This window comes from Lissotriton vulgaris, chromosome 5, assembly GCF_964263255.1.
Source record: "Lissotriton vulgaris chromosome 5, aLisVul1.2, whole genome shotgun sequence".
Lineage (NCBI taxonomy): Eukaryota > Metazoa > Chordata > Amphibia > Caudata > Salamandridae > Lissotriton > Lissotriton vulgaris.
In genome coordinates, this window is record NC_141693.1 from 286859489 (window position 1) to 286880045 (window position 20557).

Below are 20557 nucleotides of genomic sequence, written 5' to 3' on the forward strand. Positions count from 1 at the left end.
AGAGTTTTGGTTTGGGCTAGGTGAATTTTTCCTCCTGCTTTAGCTCATCATGGTACTTTGTTTGGGAAAGTTCATTGAGGGAAAATACAGTTCAATGGACACAGTAAGTCAGAACATCAACTTAGTTCTGAAACCTCACAAATCATCTCACGTCAAGAAAAGAGAACTATCATCAGTAAATGTCACAGCCATTCCAATACCCGGCGGGGTAGTGTGGGACAAGACTGACTATGAAATATATGGCCCGGTCGAGATCTTGAAATATCCTCACCAGTTCAAGGTTTCATTAAGTGACTTTGTAAAACCAAGTACATCCTCTGATGATTGGGATTTTGAAAGTATAAATAATATGATGTCGGATTTATTGTTGTCAGCAAAATTTACAGAACATGATTATTTACAAGGTTCATCTAATTATGAACAGATGAACTGTTTTTCACATTACGCAGACCATTATTACATAGAAATGTTTTTAAATATAACCAATGGGAACATTGTGCTACTCCACCCAAAAGCAGTTCAAAAACGTTTAAATGAGAAATTCCAATACTTCTCAGGGTTTAACATAAGTAATGCAGAAACATTTTATTATAAACTGTTGGATAAAACAGGGACGAAAACCATGCTGACAAATACTAAATTGATATATTCAGAAGCATTTTATGAAAAAATGATTACATTTGGTTTTGATTTCTGGAAAAACAACATTGAAACAAAAACAATCTGGGGTACAAAAGATTGGCAGGTACAAGGCCTCAAAGCATTATTTCGAGCCTGCATGATCCCAGAACAAATAATGTTCTTAAATGGCTCAATTCACCAAACAACCTGTCTTGGCCTAGCTAAGATTAAGGACCTAAACAAACCGTCTATTCCAAAGCCAATACCTGATAATGCTACCACAAATATTGAAATAGAGGTATACCAAATTTGACATCAAAACAGAACACATCCTGATTGGAAAAAGTAGTTAATCTGGCAAGAAGACACTAATAACTGTCAAGATAGATTCCTGAACAAAACACAGGGGTTAAAAATGACCAGACCAGACCCTAGATACTCCCAGAGACAACATCCAGGGATAGTAACAACATACAGTGTAGGGAAACTGTGCCTTGAATGGCTAGAAACATCCACACTGGCAGAAATTAAGCAACACTTATCTTTACTTAAAGACGGTGCTGATTTGCGCGATTTCATTATGGGACCACGCAAACAGCGTCAAAAACGTTTCATAGCGGCAAGTGTATATGCGGCATACAACGAGGCATGGAAAGTAATGCAAATTGAAACAGCAGAAAAAATACGAGAAATTGATCGTATTAATTTGGAAAAATCACTTTCTGTTGTGGACAATGGGTTAATGACTCTGTCCTCCAGAATATATTCACTGGACAGTATTGTATCATCTGCCATCGATATAATAAAGACTTGCTAATGTTACAACATGGCCAGTCCCAATTACGTTCTATTGTACAGCTATGCTGGACGTTGCAAAATCTTCGTTCAGGCTATGTGCCATGGCGTTTAATCAACACAACGTCATTGTTTTCTATCTTTAACCTCACTGATAAACAAATCAGTTTGGCACAGAAAGGAGCAGACTATACAATCCTGAGCATCGAAAAACTTGAGAGATTACCATTGACAATGTCAGAAAGACCTGTCATTGAATGGATAATACACGGGATTATCACAATTCCGATAACAACTTTCCGATTTAAAAATTGCCTTGAGTATATACCAACAGGCCAGTATGAAAGGTTGGGTAAAGGGTACATTAAGTCATCATGGAATTACCATATACACACACATGCTACAGTGACAATGACAAAAATGTATTTCTTAGTGGTGAAAATTGCAAACATTCACTAAGCGGTATACTTTTGTGCCAGGGTATTAATTTACATGGGGCCTGTGAAGGGACTTCAAACAACCTTTCATGCCACCAGCACGTCACACCTGCAACGCAGATAGAGCCCTTCTTTAGGCAACTTTCTAACGGGAGTTACATTCTAATAACGGATCACAGCTGTTGTGGCTTGGTGCCAGGGAAAGCATATCTCGTAAGCGTAACTTCCATGGTCACTTGCTGTATGCAAGCATTGATTCCAAACGGCCCTGGAGATTCCGAGACTCCGATTTGGCCTCCGTTGAATATCTCTTCTATACGAATTGATACTTTAAGCAGAATGAAGTCTGTGCTTTTGCAGACAACAGTGCCCATCGCGTCATCAAAAGAAACATATGATCTCCAAGTTGCAAGGACAACATCGGAGATACATGAACTTTTATCAACAAATTGCCCCGTGCATTTCACAGAAAAGCTCAGCCAAATCCTAAATATGTCGGATGCCATTGGTATCTCAAACGTATTTAAGACAATTTTTTAGGGACTGTTAACACCATTCCAAGCAGTTCTGGGCATTATTCCCAATTTTGTCCATTCAGTCTTTGGCGGCCTACCACGACTTTTGGGACTCGTAGCAGGCATTTTATTTTTGACGCTTCTGCTCCGATATGGCAAGCCAAAACACAGACATGACTCTGGCAAAGATGGAAGAAACGATCCTAGCAATACGCTACCGGGACTGCATAACTAAGGTCCTTGGATTGGCCCGGCTGAGAGATCTGAACATGACCTAATTTCTTTCATTCAGACCTATATGGCAGACCTGCATCTTACCTGTGCTTCGATGTATGCTATGCGGAGAAGAATGCGTGTTAGACACCTGTCTTGCACTACCATCAGCAGTACCAATGGATATCGATACTTTGCAAAGTCCAGTAACGGCTCACGCATCGTGTTGTCCCCAGCGGCTACCAATTCTGATGACGGCATTCATTGAGACTCCTGCGCTAGGACTAGGTGGCGGCAGTGAAGCAAAAAATGAAAGCAGCATCACCCAGGTACGACCTTCTGTGAGCATTGCTGATCCAGACATTGATGATAGCAATCATTCTCACAACTGCCAGGTTACTGCACTATCGAACCTGGTCGAGCTGTCACCTGAATATGTAGACCTATTCTTCGAGAGCCTGTCTGATATGATGTTCTCCCCTGAACAGATACAATGAATTTTGGAAAACAATCCGGCGCACAGCGTTCCCATGAACTCTGAATTCGGCCTTCAGCTTTGATAAACAAAAGCTACTGAAAAGCATTTAGAACTATTTTTTCCCCGTTCACCATGAAATTATTTTTTCCAAAATTTCCAAAATATTTACCTTTTTTCTGGCACACGTACTTTGCTTAAAGTAGAACTATTCATAAAGAACAGAGCTTCTATTTTTAGTAGATCTAGAGAAAAAAAAGTTACCTCGGCCTCTAGCACATTTTACAGCAACTGTATTTATATGTGATGAAATAGTCTCGCCCTTCTTTTCTGTATTAAGAGACATTTCATGTGAAATTTTTTCGCAAAAATCGTTCAAACTGATTACATATGCAATAATTTTTGAATGATTACTATGCTTGAAAACGTACAGTACCTATATTCTCATGTATTTCATATACGCCATTTCAAATTCAATATGTATTTTGGGGTGGGTAGGAATACACGCGCATCTTATTGCTTTAGTTTTTAGTAATTTGATGAACATCAATTCGTGGATTGGGTGTTGTGTTCTATCTAGGACCCCAATCAATATTGTGACCTCATGCCCCTATACGGCTATAATCAATAGATATCCCTATAATGGCATAAACGATCAGAGCCATATTACAGTAACTCGTCTCTGCAGCTCATTACGTACATGACACAGCAGAAGCCACTTCCTTAGATTCCTAGATAACACACCGAGTTCTTTCGACAGCTCAAACCCCCAGCAACCTGGGAAAGCCCCGCTTGCCTTGTTTTGATTAGTAATAGAACTCTTGCAAGCACTGTAAGAACGACCAATTCTTAGTGACATCTTTATTGACGTCTTATGTCCAAAAACTTACGTCAAACTCTGCACCTTTCAGGTATAAATAATACCGACGTTGCCTTAAGCAAACACGGTGGTGGTGAATACTGGAGCAGAACAGCTGTCCCTTGCAGAGAGCCCAGCGGATGCGAGAAGCCCACGGACGCTGCCCCTCCACCTTGACGCGCTGAGAAAGACGCTGTCTTTTCTCTTGCCGAGAAAATCCAGCTCCGGCGTTTCCAGCCTACCCTTGCGGGTAACTGGAATATCGAGTCCTGAGAGGAGATACCAGACCTCCAACATTCTACTCCAGAGGTACGGTGCTGACTAAACCCTTAGAGAGAATTCTAGAAGTAAACCCTTGGCAAAACCAACTTAACTTAAACTGCTACTTACTTACTCCCTCCCAAGTATTAGGCTTAGGTCAGGTACACTGGGGTAGGCGTAGTTAGAAGCACCAGTTGAGGACGTTAGCCAAATGTATATATGAATGTATATATTTTATTCATTTTAACCATCTTATGGCTAAGAAACCATATCAATGCTTTTACAGTATTTCGCAATACTCCTTTTACTGTACGCACTTTTTATAATAACAAGTCTTGCAATTGTGGCAATTCATTTCTCTTGCATGAGAAGGAAGACTGTTCAATAAATAATACCTTTTATTGAAAACGCCTGTCTCTCTATTCTCTGCATAACTGGTGAAAGTAATTCTGCACAACTGACTGAGTGAAATAGCTGTCTATTGTTTCACACGACTCTAGAGATTGACTCTTATTCTGAGGAGCAAAGTTGTCATTTTAATGCGGTTGTTGGAAATCTGAATCCCTTCTTGTCTGAGCCAGGGAAGCTGATCACTTCCTATTCAGTCAAGAAAGTTTCCAGTGACTTCTGAGCTAGCTGGTACAAACCCAATTAAGTCTAACATAGTCAGTAGAGACCTAGAAGACGACAGTCCTACGTCTACACTGCTGTTTATGTTATTCCAATGCGCAGGGCCTATAGGGAAAATAGGAACTACACTACAATGTAAGAAAAATTTGCAAATTGCGAATTTCCAAAAATCGCATGTTAAGAAATCGCTATTAACACCAAGTAGAAGCAGGTGGTACAAAAAAATCACATAAAAAAGCTCCCAGAATGCATTTTCTTTCTCTCCAAAATGGCGGGACTGTACCTGATTGCCAGGAGGCTGCGCATTCAAGCTCTTGCCCAGAGAAGACAAAGGCAGGATAGAATATTCAGAATACGCATTACGCTGTTCCAGCAGACTCAGGAGGAGATCTATGAAAAATTCAGGCTACATCCTCACACCATTCTTGACCTCATTAATGAATTGGAACCTTTTTTGGCACACCCAACAGGCAGAACACATTCAATACCAACACATGTGCAGGTATTGTGCTCACTGCACCTTTTGGCTTCTGGCTCCTTTCAAAACTGTAGTTGCAAAGGTTGGTGGAGTGTCTCAGAGTGCTCTATCACGTTTTTTTCATGTCTTCCTGGACGCGATGATAAGTAGACTCCAACATCATATATATTTCTCAAATACACAGCAAGTCATACAGGAAACCAAGTTGGATTTCTATCAAATTGCAAGATTACCACATGTGATTGGATGCATAGACGGAACCCATATTGCCATCACTCCACCAGCAGCCATAGAATATGTATTCCGGAATAGAAAAAGCTACCACGCGCTGAACATCCAGATCATATGCAATGCAAAACACATTATCAATGACATTGTCGCAAAGTTTCCAGGGAGTACACATGACTCTTACATCTTCAGACATAGCGCAATTCATAGACGTCTCAGTGCTGGTCAGTTTGGAGATGGATACCTGCTGGGTAAGTAATACCAGCTGCGTAGCTAGGGAGGGGCGGGGGGGGGGGCGGTCCGCCCCAGGCGGCACTATTTTGGGGGTGGCCGGGCGGCGCCTCAGCAGCATCATAATGAAATGATCACAACAGTAATCATCATTGGCAGCCAAAGTGCGTTGCGCAGCATAAATAATCCTTGATGGGCCAGTGTGTATAAATGCTACTTACTGCATTGCACGCACCAGCTAAGCTTATTTTAAAAGTGCACCTAAGGCTTCAAGTTTGGGTCCCGGGCCGTCGTAGCGCGTGAAAGCGCTACCAATGACGGCCCTGCAAACATTTATCATGCAGCAGATCCCGCCTATAGCAGACTTGTACACTGTCCTGTAACGCAATGCGCGCACCAACGCACGTGGTGACGTGCATGAATGCATCCAGGAACCTGAGACTCGGTCTGAATCATCCCCGGGCGGCTGGATTTGAATGCGGGACAAAATCGAATTGCTGCTCCACTTGTAAAAAATGTAAGTCAGTGTGCTTAACCCTTGGATAATTTGATAAAATGAGGGTAAGCGCGGCATTCAGATGGAGGCCAAGGAGCAGGGATCGCAGAGAGGGGCACTTGACCTCCGCTGTATGCACATGGAGGGACGGGCACTGGCATACAGATGGTGCATCAGTCGTTGTAGGGCGGCATCTCTACACACACTTCATAATTTCTCGGCAATGCAGAGAAGAAGGCACATAAGCACTTGCTTTCAATCAATACCATTTGCACGACGAGGGTCACAACAGGGAGCAGAGTGACAAGGAGCATTTACACAAAGGCTCAAAAACCCACTGCACCTTCCTTTGACAAAGAGCAAAGACACGTGGACCCTACCCCTCAGGGGCGGCTGGTGACATTTGAAAGCAGTGAGGCGTAAAAGTTAGGGATGATTTATAAGTAGCAGGAGAGCACTGCATTTCTTTTTACTTTTGCCATTATTTAATTTGTTTTTATCCCCATCTAACCCATATGCACAGAACTACAATTACAACTGGAACACATGCTCACTGCCCTGTGAGCTGTGCAGAGAGGCGCAGGACTGGATAGCCAACAAAATTTCTGAACACCTTTTTCCCTCACTTGACAGGCACTGTGAGAAACTCGCAGTGACCTCAGCCTCAGAGCTCTCAAGTCAAGTGGTGCAACTCAGTACAAATTATGCACTGTACAAGAGCACTGTTATACATGAAAAAAATACAGAAGCAACATCGTTCAAATAGCTAATACTTTTAGGGTATGTAATTATGCAAGATGAATATGTGCATTCTAAATAGGAACTAAATCACTGAACATAACGGTTTAAATTCATAATTAAATGTTAAAATGTTGGCATTTACTTTCATTAAAGCAGCTGCCCTTGGTTTGCCATCTCTCTTCCTGTAGTGCCCTGCTCTCACTCCAGTGCCACTGCATTCTTTGACCGTGTGGCGCAGCGCAATACTAATCATGTTATGAAATGAAAAGGGGGGGCTCTTGGCCCCCCCGCCCGCATGGCGGCGCGGCGATCGCCCCCTCCCTTTGTACCCCTCGGTGGTGGGGCGTGCCCTCCTGGGCGCGCCCCACCACCGATTGGCTGGTGCCCTCCCTGACCCGGATACCATGGTAGGATGTCCGGGTCAGGGGCGGGCGTGCCGGGAGGGGCTGGGGGCTGGGTGGGGGCGTAGCCACCCCCACCCAGCCCCTTGGGGATAAAGAAGCGGGGAGCGCCCAGGAGACCCTCTTCTCCCTGGACGCTTCCCCACAGCGTGTCGTGCCCCACGCTCGGGGCTTCTTGTTTTTTGTCATTTCGTGTTTTTCTTTCCTCTCCAGGCCGGCGGTTCGTCACAGGACAGCAGCGGAGGTCGTCCGAAGGATTAAGGAGCAGGGTCGGCGTCGAGGAGCAGGGTCGGCGTTCTTCCCCCTTGTGTGTTCGACAGACCGGCGGATTGAGGAATATAGTCGGTCGGAGCGGAGTGCGGCCGGCGTCAGCAAGTAGCAGTGGCAGCTTGTTCAGGGTCCAAGCGGCGGTTACACCGATTACAGCCTTCTGACCAGGAATAGAGGTATTTGTCGGGGCGGAGTGGGGGCCGGAAGCCTTTCAGCCGTATTCCGGCTTCGTGGAGGAGTGTGGGTGCTCGTGGGCACGTCGCCTAAACTATTGTGTGCTGCACTTCTAGGGCATCCCGCCGGCAGTAAGAATCGGGCGGGAATCTGTTTCACCAGCGCATAGCGTGAAAGGAGAGGCGAAGCAGGGTCGATCAGGGTAGTCAATGGATGGGAGACCCAGAGCGGTGATTGACTAATTCTGTGCCTCCGCTCCTCACACGGGCGTCTTTGTTGATCTGTTTGTCCTTTTTTCCCCGCCTTGCAGGTGAACTGAATTGGCCGGCCGTTCGGGTGAGCTGTTTAGGTTGTGAAGCAGGGTAGACCAAGGCAGCACTTGGATGGTAGAAGAGGGGGAAAGGGTGCATTTATCTGTTGAATTCGAGTAATTCGAAGAAAAATTGGGTCTGATTCATATTGATTTAAATTGTTTTAAGTGACCAATCTGGTATGTCTGTTGCATTGTGGGAACTGTACAAATAGGCATCAGGGGTGCTTTCAATTGTTGGGGCATACAGGCAGAGATAGGCTGGAGGGTTGTGGACAAAAAGGTAGTCCAACCACCTTTAATATAAAGGTCTCTCCTGCCTCGTACTCCCAGGTATTAATACATTTTCTATTACAGGCAATCAAAGAAAACATTGCTGCATTTTGACTGATCAACTCGAGGACGTGGAGTAGGTCGCAATACCGGCGCGGAACACGTGGGATTGGTCGGTAAGAGGAGAACGGGGGGCTAGCATTTCATCGCTCCTGGTTGCCGCCGGGTGGGTCTACACTAGGTTTACTCACCCCTGACATAGCCGGATAAGCCGGTGGTGTTGCGGCCGCCGTTGCATGGTGCTTACAGCCCCCTGGACATCCTCCATCTGGTGAAGGTACATAGCGCGAGTACGCAAAAGTGTATCATTAGGAGTGTAGGCAATCCTTGGTGGTTTTGAACATGCCAGGGCCAAGAGGTGGTAAAGGAGGGTCCAGGATGGAGGTTATGATGCAGACCATGATGCTTGAAATGAGCAACATTAACAAGCGATTGGGGAAAATTGATGAATTAGAGGCTCGCTTTAATGAGAGGTTTGATGAGGCTCCTGGCCCATCGGGTAGGCCTGTTCGCCAGAGGACAGCCCCCTTGCCAAGGGGGGATTTTGTTACCCCGCCTAAGAGGTCTAAGGCCAAGAAGCCCAGGTACACTGCCCCCCCCCCAGAGCCGTTAGTTCCAGTACCTATTGTACCTGTTCCTGCGGCTCCAGCGCCTCTGGTACCTACGCCAACTATTCCTATTCCTGCAGCGCCAGCCCCTGTCAATCCCCCAGCGCCCACCCCGGCCGGGCCTGCCCCTTCACCCGTGGCTCCCACCCCACTTACGGGTTTACCGCCACCGGCAGCGCCCTTGCCTCCCACACCTCTGCCGCCGGTTATGCCCCCGGTGGCGCCGGCAGTCCCAACAGGCAATTTAGACCCAATCCCCCCGGAACTGGTATCTCAGATAACGGCCTTGATGCCGTGGTTGCAGAAGGGGGGGGTGTTACCGGCTTCGTCAGATCATGCCGCAGAAGCGGAAAAATTGGTGGAAAAGATTAAATCTGCAGCGGTGGCTGACAGTACTGCAGTGCCCTCATCTTCTTCCCTCGCAGGTTCCAGTCTCACCCAACCGAACGGAGGTGGTGGGCAGCCGGCCCAGGTGCCTGGAAATGGTAAGGAGGTGGCACTGCCTCTCTTGGGAGATGGTTCTATACCCTCCAGGAGTGAGAATTTAGCACAACATGTGTCACAGACTGTGAAGGAGATGATTTGGGCTGATAAATATGTGTACATTTATTCATTACTGCTTGATAATAGGGAAATGGAGCATGCAAAGACGCTAAAGGAGTGGATGCATCCAAGTGAATGGAGGGCACAGTGTTCTAGATTTAGGGTGGAAGAAACTCTGCTTAACTGGATCAGGGCTTTCGCAGTGTTCACAGCTATCAAGGCTGAACGACCCCCCAATGTGCAGGCGCCATTAGCGTGCTATCAGAGCAGGATTGTGGGGTGGAGTGAACAGTACTCTGGGGATGCGTGGAAAGGGTATGATGTCAATTTCAGGAAAGCCTTGGAATTTAATCCATCACTGACATGGGACAAGGTTGACTCTATGTCATGGCATCAGCAATTCTCAGAGAGCTCGCCCCCCCATCAGTCCACCAGTGCAGTCAAGATTTTTTCCGCCAGACCTCAACAGCCCTTTCGGCCACCCCAAGCGGGTGAGGTCCCGGGTAGGAATAGGGGCGGCGGGTCAGAGAAGAAAGGGGTGTGCTGGGATTTTAATAGGCGCACCTGCACAAGGGCCCCGGGCACCTGTAGATTTAAACATGCATGTGGGGCCTGTGGTCATCCCTCTCACCCAGAAGCATCTTGCAGGTCCAAGCAGGGCAATCAGGGTCAGAGGGGAAGAGGAAAGCCAGTGTAGTACAAACAAGTTGGGTCCCCCCACGCCTGTAGATGTTCTGGCAATGATCCCATGGTTAAATAGATATCCGGACCACACAGCAGCCACACTACTTCAGGAAGGTTTCTCCCAAGGCTTTAGGATCCCGGCAGGGGGGTACACAGGTAGCGCCCATTGCAAAAATCAATTGTCAGTGAAACTCAACCCTACAGTGGTGGCGGCAAAAATTAGCAAAGAACTGTCTCTGGGCAGGATATCTGGCCCATTTGTGAGGGTACCCGTCCCCAATTTTGTGTGTTCACCGCTAGGAGTAGTTCCCAAAAAAGAGAAGGGCCAGTTTAGACTGATCCACAACCTGTCGGCGCCCAGAGGAGCGTCTTTGAATGATGCGATTGATGAAACGATTTGTAGTGTAAAATATGCCTCATTTGACCAGGCGGTCGACCTGTTGCGTGCCCTGGGGCCAGGGGCCCTGATGGCAAAGTCAGACATAGAATCTGCTTTCCGTCTCCTCCCAGTCCACCCAGCTGATCATCATCTCCTAGGTTTCACTTTTGAAGACAAGTTTTACATGGATAAATGCATGCCCATGGGCTGTTCCATATCATGTGCATATTTCGAGACGTTTAGCTCTTTTCTAGAATGGGTCATGAGACAGGCGACGGGCCATCAGCAGGTCATGCATTACCTGGATGATTTTCTCTTCTTAGGTGCGGCGGGCTCTCAGGAGTGTGCCTGGGCACTGCAGGAATTTTGCGTGCTCATGCGGGCTTTTGGGGTCCCGCTAGCGCCGGGGAAGACGTTTGGGCCATCCACCTGCTTGGAATTTCTCGGTATCGAAATTGACTCAGTGGAAGGATGCTTCAGGTTGCCCCAGGACAAAGTGTCTAGATTTAGAGCAGCGCTGCGACAATGCCTACGCAAACACAAGGTTTCCTTGCAACAATTACAGGAGGTGGTGGGGCAACTAAACTTCGCTCTGCGGGTTATCCCTATGGCACGCCCGTTCTCACGCTCCATTGCCCAGGCAATGAGGGGATTACGGGAGAAACATCACCGCACGAGGTTGTCATCTGAGGTTCGCCAGGATATGCTCATATGGATGGCGTTCCTGGAGGGTTTCAATGGCAGGGTAGTGTGGCCCGGTCCTCCCACCACATCAGCAGAGTTGGGTTTATGGACAGACGCAGCTGGTAGTGTGGGTTTTGGCGCCATCCTGGGGAACAAGTGGGTCGCCCAACGATGGCCGGAAGAATGGAGAGCATGGGGTTTGACCACCAATATTGGCTTCCTTGAACTCTTCCCAATCTGGGTGGCATTGAAGGTCTGGCCTGAACACCTATGTAATCAATCAGTGGTGTTCTGGTCAGATAACATGACCGTGGTGGAATGCATAAATCATCAGGGGGCGCGCTGTCCTTTCATACTGCGCCTGATAAAGGAGATTGTGTTGCAATGCTTGAAAATGAATGTGGTCTTCAAAGCCAAGCATGTCCCTGGCATTCTCAATAATGCAGCTGACTCCCTCTCTCGCTTTAAAATGCAGGTTTTCAGGGAACATCTTCCTGCAGCAGACCCCTCTCCGGCTCACTTCCCGGCAGTACTTTGGCAGATTGGTGCCCCAGATTACAGGACCTCGTGGTTGCTAGCTTAGCCCCCAGGGCCAAGACAGCTTACGAAGGGGCGTTTTTGTCTTACCGTACTTTCTTGGGGCAAGAATGGGAGGGTAGGTGGGCACAGGAGGACAGCTTTGCAGCCTACTTAGAAGGGATGCACAGGGAGGGTCGCTCCGTAGCGGCTGCCAGCAAGCATAGGGCGGCGGTCTCCTTCTTTGCGCAGGCTAAGGGCATGCAAGACCCCACTAACACCTTTATGGTGCGCAAGGCCTTGAGGGGTTGGCGCCGTTTACAGGGTCACCCTGCTGATAAAAGAAGGCCCATTGGGCTAGCACGGCTGACATCTTTATTGGTGGCACTGCACAATGTCTGTAGCTCGGAGTGGGAGGTACTTCTGTTCAAAGCTGCATTTTCCCTGGCCTTCTATGGGGCTTTGAGAATTGGTGAGTTGGTGGCAGCGTCCAAACATGATCAGCAGGGCGGCCTACAAGGGGCCTGTGTAAAAATCAGGGATGATACCATGTGGGTGACAATTCAGAAATCCAAAACCGACCAGGAGTCACGGGGTCACACCATAGTGCTCCACCGAGCCCGTGCCAATCCTTGCTGCCCGGTTTCTCATGTGGAAATCTTCCATAAACAGCGAGGGGGCACGGCGGGAGGTGCACTGTTGTGTCACGCCGACGGTACGCCCTTGACCAGGTACCAGTTTAGAAGGGTCTTGGAGCTGACGATCAGACAGGCAGGTCTGGACCCCAAGGAATTTGGCACTCACTCATTTAGGATTGGGGCAGCAACTGAGGCAGTGGCAAGAGGCCTCCCGGTTAAAAATGTGAAGGAAATTGGGAGATGGTCCTCTGAATGTTATAAACGATATGTGCGAATTGACATGTTGTGACAGGATGGTCCTCACACCCGGTTTATTTTGGTTTTTTGCAGTTTCTCAAACCTGTGACGCAGGGGAGGAACTCTCCACCGGGCATCAACGATCCAGGCCATCATGGAACAAGCATCGGGATCAACACAAGAAAATGGTTTGGATCGTGGGTCACTCGTATGTGAGGCGTGCTAAATGTGTTTTTCTTTCAGGAGACCGTACAAAAAGGGCTGCGCAAAAGGGGTTTGACATTTCATCCTTCGGGAGAGGGGGTCTATGTCTCACCCAGTTCAAGGACTTCTTCCAGGGACTCTTAGCTCAACAGCCCGCCCCCCCGTCAGTGGTGATACTTCACCTGGGGGAGAATGATTTGGCCAAATTGGGGAGACGCATCCTTATTGAGGAGATCATCTCCACTGCGGGGTGGGTGGCCAGGACTTGCCCGGGTTGCACGGTAGTATGGTCGCAACTTATCCCTCGGTGGCAGTGGCGAGGGGGGGACTCGGTTAGGGCGTTGAATCACTCGGTAAAGAGGATCAACACGCAATTGGACAAACTTTTTCGGGCCCCCCGGTTGCAGACGATTCTACATGGGTGTATCTGGGGCGAACAATATTACCTAGGGGATGGAGTACACTTGACTGAGGCGGGGAATGTTTTGTGGTCTAACAATATCTGGGCCTGGTTAGAGGGTTTTGCTAAACAAGATTGCTGATTTGGGTCTAGGTAGGGGGAGGCCAGATCGTCGGTTAACAATGCTGGCCTGTGGCGGTAAGGTCATGACCGGTGAGCAGCTATTTTAAGGTCTGAGGGGGCGGGCATCATCCATGGGAGGTTCCCGTCCAGGGGGAGGGGCCATTGGCCACTCCAAGAACTCCAGGGGCAAGGTAACTGGTGCTTCAAAGGGGCGCGGGTTGGAGTAGTCACGCTTTCCTTAGGCTGGTAGTCACCCCGCGCGCGCATACTTATGACGTCACTGGATGGCGCAGAGTAAGGGCCCTCCTTTAGTGGGTAAATGGAGTTCACGGCGTAGACCGGGTAATTACCAGGACCGGCTGCGCATGCGCACATCACTAGGTAAGGCGCAGCTAGTAGGACCTGACACCGGTTAGCGACCTTGCCATATGGCCAGAAATGTAGTATACAAAAATCAAGATGAGGATGTTAGCTTCGGTTAGGAAACAATCTGTATTAGAGTTTCTGTTAAGGTTAGCCTCTCAAACTTGTTGACAATATTGTATCTAATGTCCTGCTGATTTTTGTATAAATTGTTGATCATGCAATTAAAACCTTTTAATTTCATATCTTAATAAATACGGCCGGGAGGTCCCGCGGCCTCCCGCCTTCCAAAGATAACCAGGTAACATGTTCATGTGTCAGGTGTTGGTGTGCTCAGATGGGGGGGGGGGGGGCGGCAGCCAGTCGCTGACCATGTGAAAAGGGGGGGGCTCTTGGCCCCCCCGCCCGCATGGCGGCGCGGCGATCGCCCCCTCCCTTTGTGCCCCTCGGTGGTGGGGCGTGCCCTCCTGGGCGCGCCCCACCACCGATTGGCTGGTGCCCTCCCTGACCCGGATACCATGGTAGGATGTCCGGGTCAGGGGCGGGCGTGCCGGGAGGGGCTGGGTGGGGGCGTAGCCACCCCCACCCAGCCCCTTGGGGATAAAGAAGCGGGGAGCGCCCAGGAGACCCTCTTCTCCCTGGACGCTCCCCCACAGCGTGTCGTGCCCCGCGCTCGGGGCTTCTTGTTTTTCCCACCCACCATCCCTGGAACTAAATGATTGAGGTTGTCTTAGTCTAGTTTAAGCGTAATCTGTAGGTGCTTGTTGAGATCGTTGATATGCATAAGTGATCCGTGTCTGGTTTGTATATTATGCTGATGATGCTTTCTTTAGGAATTTTTCCCCTTTTAGTGAATTGTGATGAAACATGTTATGATACTGCAATTGTGCTTAGGACTTTTTTCCCTTTGTAGTTTTAAATTGATGTTTTGATGTGTTAGCTAGAGTAGTTGTCATTAGAATTTTTTCTCCTAGGTCGTCGTATTTATTAGGTTTGGGGCATGCGGTAAGGTCATGACCGGTGAGCAGCTATTTTAAGGTCTGAGGGGGCGGGCATCATCCATGGGAGGTTCCCGTCCAGGGGGAGGGGCCATTGGCCACTCCAAGAACTCCAGGGGCAAGGTAACTGGTGCTTCAAAGGGGCGCGGGTTGGAGTAGTCACGCTTTCCTTAGGCTGGTAGCCACCCCGCGCGCGCATACTTATGACGTCACTGGATGGCGCAGAGTAAGGGCCCTCCTTTAGTGGGTAAATGGAGTTCACGGCGTAGACCGGGTAATTACCAGGACCGGCTGCGCATGCGCACATCACTAGGTAAGGCGCAGCTAGTAGGACCTGACACCGGTTAGCGACCTTGCCATATGGCCAGAAATGTAGTATACAAAAATCAAGATGAGGATGTTAGCTTCGGTTAGGAAACAATCTGTATTAGAGTTTCTGTTAAGGTTAGCCTCTCAAACTTGTTGACAATATTGTATCTAATGTCCTGCTGATTTTTGTATAAATTGTTGATCATGCAATTAAAACCTTTTAATTTCATATCTTAATAAATACGGCCGGGAGGTCCCGCGGCCTCCCGCCTTCCAAAGATAACCAGGTAACATGTTCATGTGTCAGGTGTTGGTGTGCTCAGATGGGGGGGGGCGGCAGCCAGTCGCTGACCATGTGATAAAAGCCACAAGAGCAAACATGTCATTATTCCCCGAAAGCAGTTCCGTGAGGCTTCCAGCACTCAATCATAACTGCAAGGAAATCATTTTTATTGTTTGCTAAATTAGAAATGTATCGAAACTCTTGCTCTGAAAGACAGACGGCCTTTGTCTCAGATGAGCCGGCCAGGGTTCGATCCTGCCTTTGTGCGTGTGAATCTCCGGCAATCAGTCCCTTTGTTCGCACTTGGCACTGCCCTTTGTTGTGGATAGAAACAGGGCACCGATAACAGAATTATTTCCCATAATACTTGTGGTTCTCAGGTTTGCAGAGACGCACTTCGTCTTCCGTTGGTTCATGTTGGGTTTCTCAGAGTTGGCATTTGTTCAGGAATAATCCTGGGTGATGCAAAGGAAAAAACTTACCTTGAAGCTGGTCTGCGCCACCTCTCTGCTCCCTTGGCTTGGCGAGTGATCAGGTGCGCTGAAATCACCTGTAGTATCCTGAAGGTGCTGCCGGGCAAAGCCGGCAGAGTGCGTGGTGAAACCCAGTGTGGTGGACAGGTCTGCAGACATTGCTGAGGTTACCTACAGGCCCAAGGCCTGCCAGGCAAGGCTACTCTTAGTCACTGTCCCTTGCTGTTACTCTAGGTGCTCCTAAGTACTAGTTAGCAGTGACCTTTTTAAACTGTGCCCACCACTGCCCACTGGACGGTCTACAGGGACCCCTTCGTGTTCGAAGGCCAGGCGCTGGTGATGGCTAAATTGCTTGCTACCTTTAGGCAAACTGTCCATAGGGCAGAATCGGGCTGTTCACAGCAGAAAAATTCCCCCACACTGTTCCAGTGCAAGCTGCCTGCCAGCAGCACAATCATAGAGAGTACGCTGTGAGAGTCTCACAATGCTGTTTGCGTGGTGAGCATGGTAACAGGAAAATAAACCAAAAATCAGCCACTGGCTGGGATTATCGTTGCAGGCTTTCTGTTGATGGTACAAGTGCCGGATCCTGGCTGTGTTTATGTTCTGCAGTGACACCAGACAACCAGGTGGAGGGCCGGGCCTGGTGCAAATGTATTTAAGCTGCAGAACAGAAGTATATGTGTGTTTTTAGAGAAGTTTTGACACTGTACACTGCTACTCTCTAACAGCCAAAGCGTAGTCAGTTATAAGCTCCTAATTGCGGTGTAGGACAACCAGTAGCGCAGCAGGTGCTGGCAGTGGCTGCTTTTATCATAATATGAAGTGACGTGTTGTAATTCTTCCAGGAGCTATAGTATGCGTGACTAACACATTTTAGTGCGGTGATGTGGACATCAGTACTAAAACGCCTTAGTCCAACCCCTCATGCGTGGTACTTGGCAATACTGTAATACGCTTGCTGCAAAGGACCTGTGCCATGCATATCAAAGAATAATATTTTATGGGCACAGCTTTGTGGGTTACTGCTTTTGTCACAGAGATTCTGTTGTTGCTGTGTAGTTCAGAAGTTACATTCGTAATCTAGAACAGTGAGCTATGAACTGCTATCTAAGAGCTGCATGGTACATTTAGAAAATAATGTGTTTTTTTCTCAGTCTTTCTATTTTGATGTTGCTAAGAAAGGTTTGTTTGGGTAAGAAATACATTTTTATTAACGTCGATCCTAAACACTGTGTTATGTTCTGAGTCTGTTCTTCTCCAGACCCAGCACTCTTAAAAAGTGCCTACCAGCATGGGTGGCATATGAATCTTACAACGTTTGGTGGTCTTTGCCTTATGTAACATTTTCTATGCACTAACGTATGATTCATTGTGTCTGGATGTGTGATTTTGAAAATGTGGAAAGGTTTTGCTTTAGGAGCAGGGATTAATGGAGTCCTTTTTAAATGTGGACTGTAACATCTGCAGTTGTAAAGCAAGCATTCAAGCCTTTGGGCATTCTGACTGTTAGATAAGATGTTTGTTACTGATGAGGTATGTTTCACACAAGATTCTCTATTAGGCACACTATGTCATACCGCTTTGAATTCTGATCTGCTTTCGAGGAACCATGTTTGCTGAGACTAAGTGTGGTGGGGCAGCACATGCAAAGAAGGTGGGACTGTGTCTGACAAAGGGTAGGGTGTTGAAAATGCACTGGATAAAGTTAATTATCATGCATTTCCAATGAATGCATGACGATGCATAAAGCACAATAATGTATGAGATTCCATACATACTAGATGGTTCCTCTGCTGTGAGCGAACTCATGTAGAGGCGTGCACCATATGCTGTACACACACACACATGACTCCCCTACGGTGTCCAATTCTTTTTCCAGCTTCTTTGTATCAAGGTAGTGATAGTTAGGGATGTCTCTCAGCCTTGCCATTATCATTAACCCATACCTACTACATGGTACGTCTACCTTGACACTCTTATTTAGAGGCATACTTCCATTCTGTGTGAACCTTCTTTCTCCAAGGGCAGCTGCAGGCAGGAGTGACTCAGAGCTTAGCCAGTAGCATTTTTCCATACACACTAAATGGTACCTTTGTTTTGAGAGATCTCATGTAGAACATGCTCCATAAGTAGCATGCACACACAGTACTCCCTAGTGCTGACCCCAGTCTGTTTGCCCTATCTTTCACCCAGTACAATAGCAGGCAGGGGTGTCTCTGAGCTTATCCAGTAGTATTCTTCCACATATACACAATGATAGAGATCTCATGTAAAACCTGCACCATAAACAGTATACAACTTTATACTCCCCAGAGGTGCCCCTATTCTGTTTCTGTGTGAACAGGACATGGAGAACCTTATATGCCAACGAGAAGCAGGGTAATTGTATTATATTCCATCAATAGTCCTGTGGGACTTATTTATGTTCTACTTCAATCTTATGTTATAATAATTGTGTGTAGACTCAATTCTATTAGTCAGAAGAAAGGTACAGGATGCCTTATTTGAAAAGAAGTTCATTTGTTGTCTAGGAACGATATAGTTCATAAATTGAAAAATAGAAAATAGTCTCATGTAATGAAAGATGAAATGTAAACATCTGCGTCGTTGACACAGTGTTCTGTGCTGTAAACAGGAACTGCATTTCTGACATGGATCACCTCTAGGGTTTTTTATGGCCCTTATTGAGAAAGGTGTATATATTTTCGTTCTCACTTTGAGCATTATTGAGATATTGATCCATGCCTTGAAATTTAAGGAGCTGATTATACTGCCCATTAGTGATCCATTGCAAAGTCAGTTTTAGGAGATGCTCTGCCTAAAGCCATGAGTGGCTGATGGGTTTAAAGGAGTTGCATAGCCTGAGATTTCACTGATCAATGGTGTGATGAGAGCCCGACAGCGCGTATGACGAAGAACTATGAGCGGCGATATTACGTGTCTCTCGGACCTCTTTCAAGTGCTCGCCATCCTTTTACCCCAGCACCCCTCCTTCCCCCCCCAAGGGGCGGCAATCTGAAGGATAGCCCCGGGTGCCACAAGCTCTAGCTACGCCCCTGAGTAATACACATGCAAACATCCATCCATCCATCAATATGGAATGGAACATACAGTTACTTGTTCCTCTCGAACTTGCAGGTGATAGTGCCTACGCAGTGCGTGATGTCATACTCACCCCATACTTAAATCCTGCAAATGCAAGTGAAAGACGGTACAACAGGTCACACCGGTCCAACCGTGGGGTAATTGAACGTACTTTTGGAATCCTGAAAAGCTGTTTCAGATGCATACACAAACGTTGAGGTGCATTGCAATACAATCCAGAGACATGTTTCAAAATTGTGACAGCGTGTGCAATGCTGCATAACATGGCAATTCGCAAAGGCACAGAAATAGAAGTGAGTGACTCTGACACATCTGATGATGATGATAACCCTCCACCAAGAATGGCAGTGGCAGGAGTAGGAGCCATGGCTGGTCGTCAAAGAAGGGCAGAGATTGCACGTAACTATTTTTAGGTAAGAAAAAATACTAAACACCAATATTAGTTTGCTATTGTTCTTTTAATTCACAACATGCAAACAGTACTATATGTTTGACTCATTACTTAAAATTTTAGAAAACTTAAATATCCATACGTGTTAAAGAAATGAACAAATTGTCTCAATGCATTTCTGCTGCATAGGTAATTGAACACAAAGTCATTTTTTACGCTGGCGGGTGGAAGCATGTTGCTCCTGTGGAGGCATGGCCTCATGCTCAGCTCCGGTAGTGGAATGCCTTCCACTCCTGCGTTGCACCATGATGTTAGTTGCGGTAGGGTTGTTACTACTCCTACTGGAGTTGTCCTCGCTTTCTCCAGAGCAGAGGAGAGCGCTTGCACCTGAGTGGGTGGTTTGCATGCTTTCCAAGACCAATGTAATTTTGTCCACACTCTTTGCAACTGCACGTGTGCAGTCACTTAATTCTCGCTGCATGTTGATACTGCGACTTGTGAAATTGCTGGTGACTGCACATAGCCTGTTGATGGCCTTGGTGTATGTGTGCATTCTATCCTGCGCAGCCTGTGCCGCCCTGTTTCGTGCCTTTTCAGTTTTTACAAGTGTCATGCAGAGTTTGTCAATTGAAGCAGCCATGCTTTCCTGGTTTTTGTTTGATTTTAGTAGTTGCCTATTAATTGACCTCAGTGCCTTATGTTGTAGGCGCTGCACCTGAAGCATGTTCTGCTCAAGGCCTGCGAACACTGACTCCTTCACTTTGTCCTGTGTTACTTCCAGATGCCTCCAGACGGAATGAGCGTGCCCTCCTTGGAGTTTGGGATTGCTGTTGTACGTCTTGGGAGGACACTGTAACTGTCTCATTGGAGACTGATTCAACATCAGAATTTTCATCCTGTCCCATTGGTTCTATAGGTGGTACACGTCTGCGCTTCCTTTGTATGTTCAGATGTTGCACAGGGGCATTAGTGACTTCATCTTCATTTTCTGACGTCACATGTGGAGGAGAAATTTCGAAATCATTCTCTGTCCTGGCCTCACGTGTATGTTCTGTGGATGTAGAGTGCGCAATATGAATTTGTGATCATTACAAAATACATTTTTTCATAGCAGACTACTACTTGTACTGCACTGCTTCAGCATACTA

General features: G+C 47.2%; 1 protein-coding gene across 1 annotated transcript; it reads left to right on the plus strand.

The window, feature by feature from the left end:
* The first annotated feature begins 8846 nt into the window (after positions 1-8846).
* Positions 8847-15890, plus strand: LOC147710719 (uncharacterized). The gene is made up of 3 exons (XM_086919383.1): positions 8847-9052; positions 10707-11660; positions 15818-15890. Exons 1-3 carry the CDS (start codon positions 8847-8849, stop codon positions 15888-15890), a joined length of 1233 nt encoding a protein of 410 aa, XP_086775509.1.
* Positions 15891-20557: the final 4667 nt, after the last annotated feature.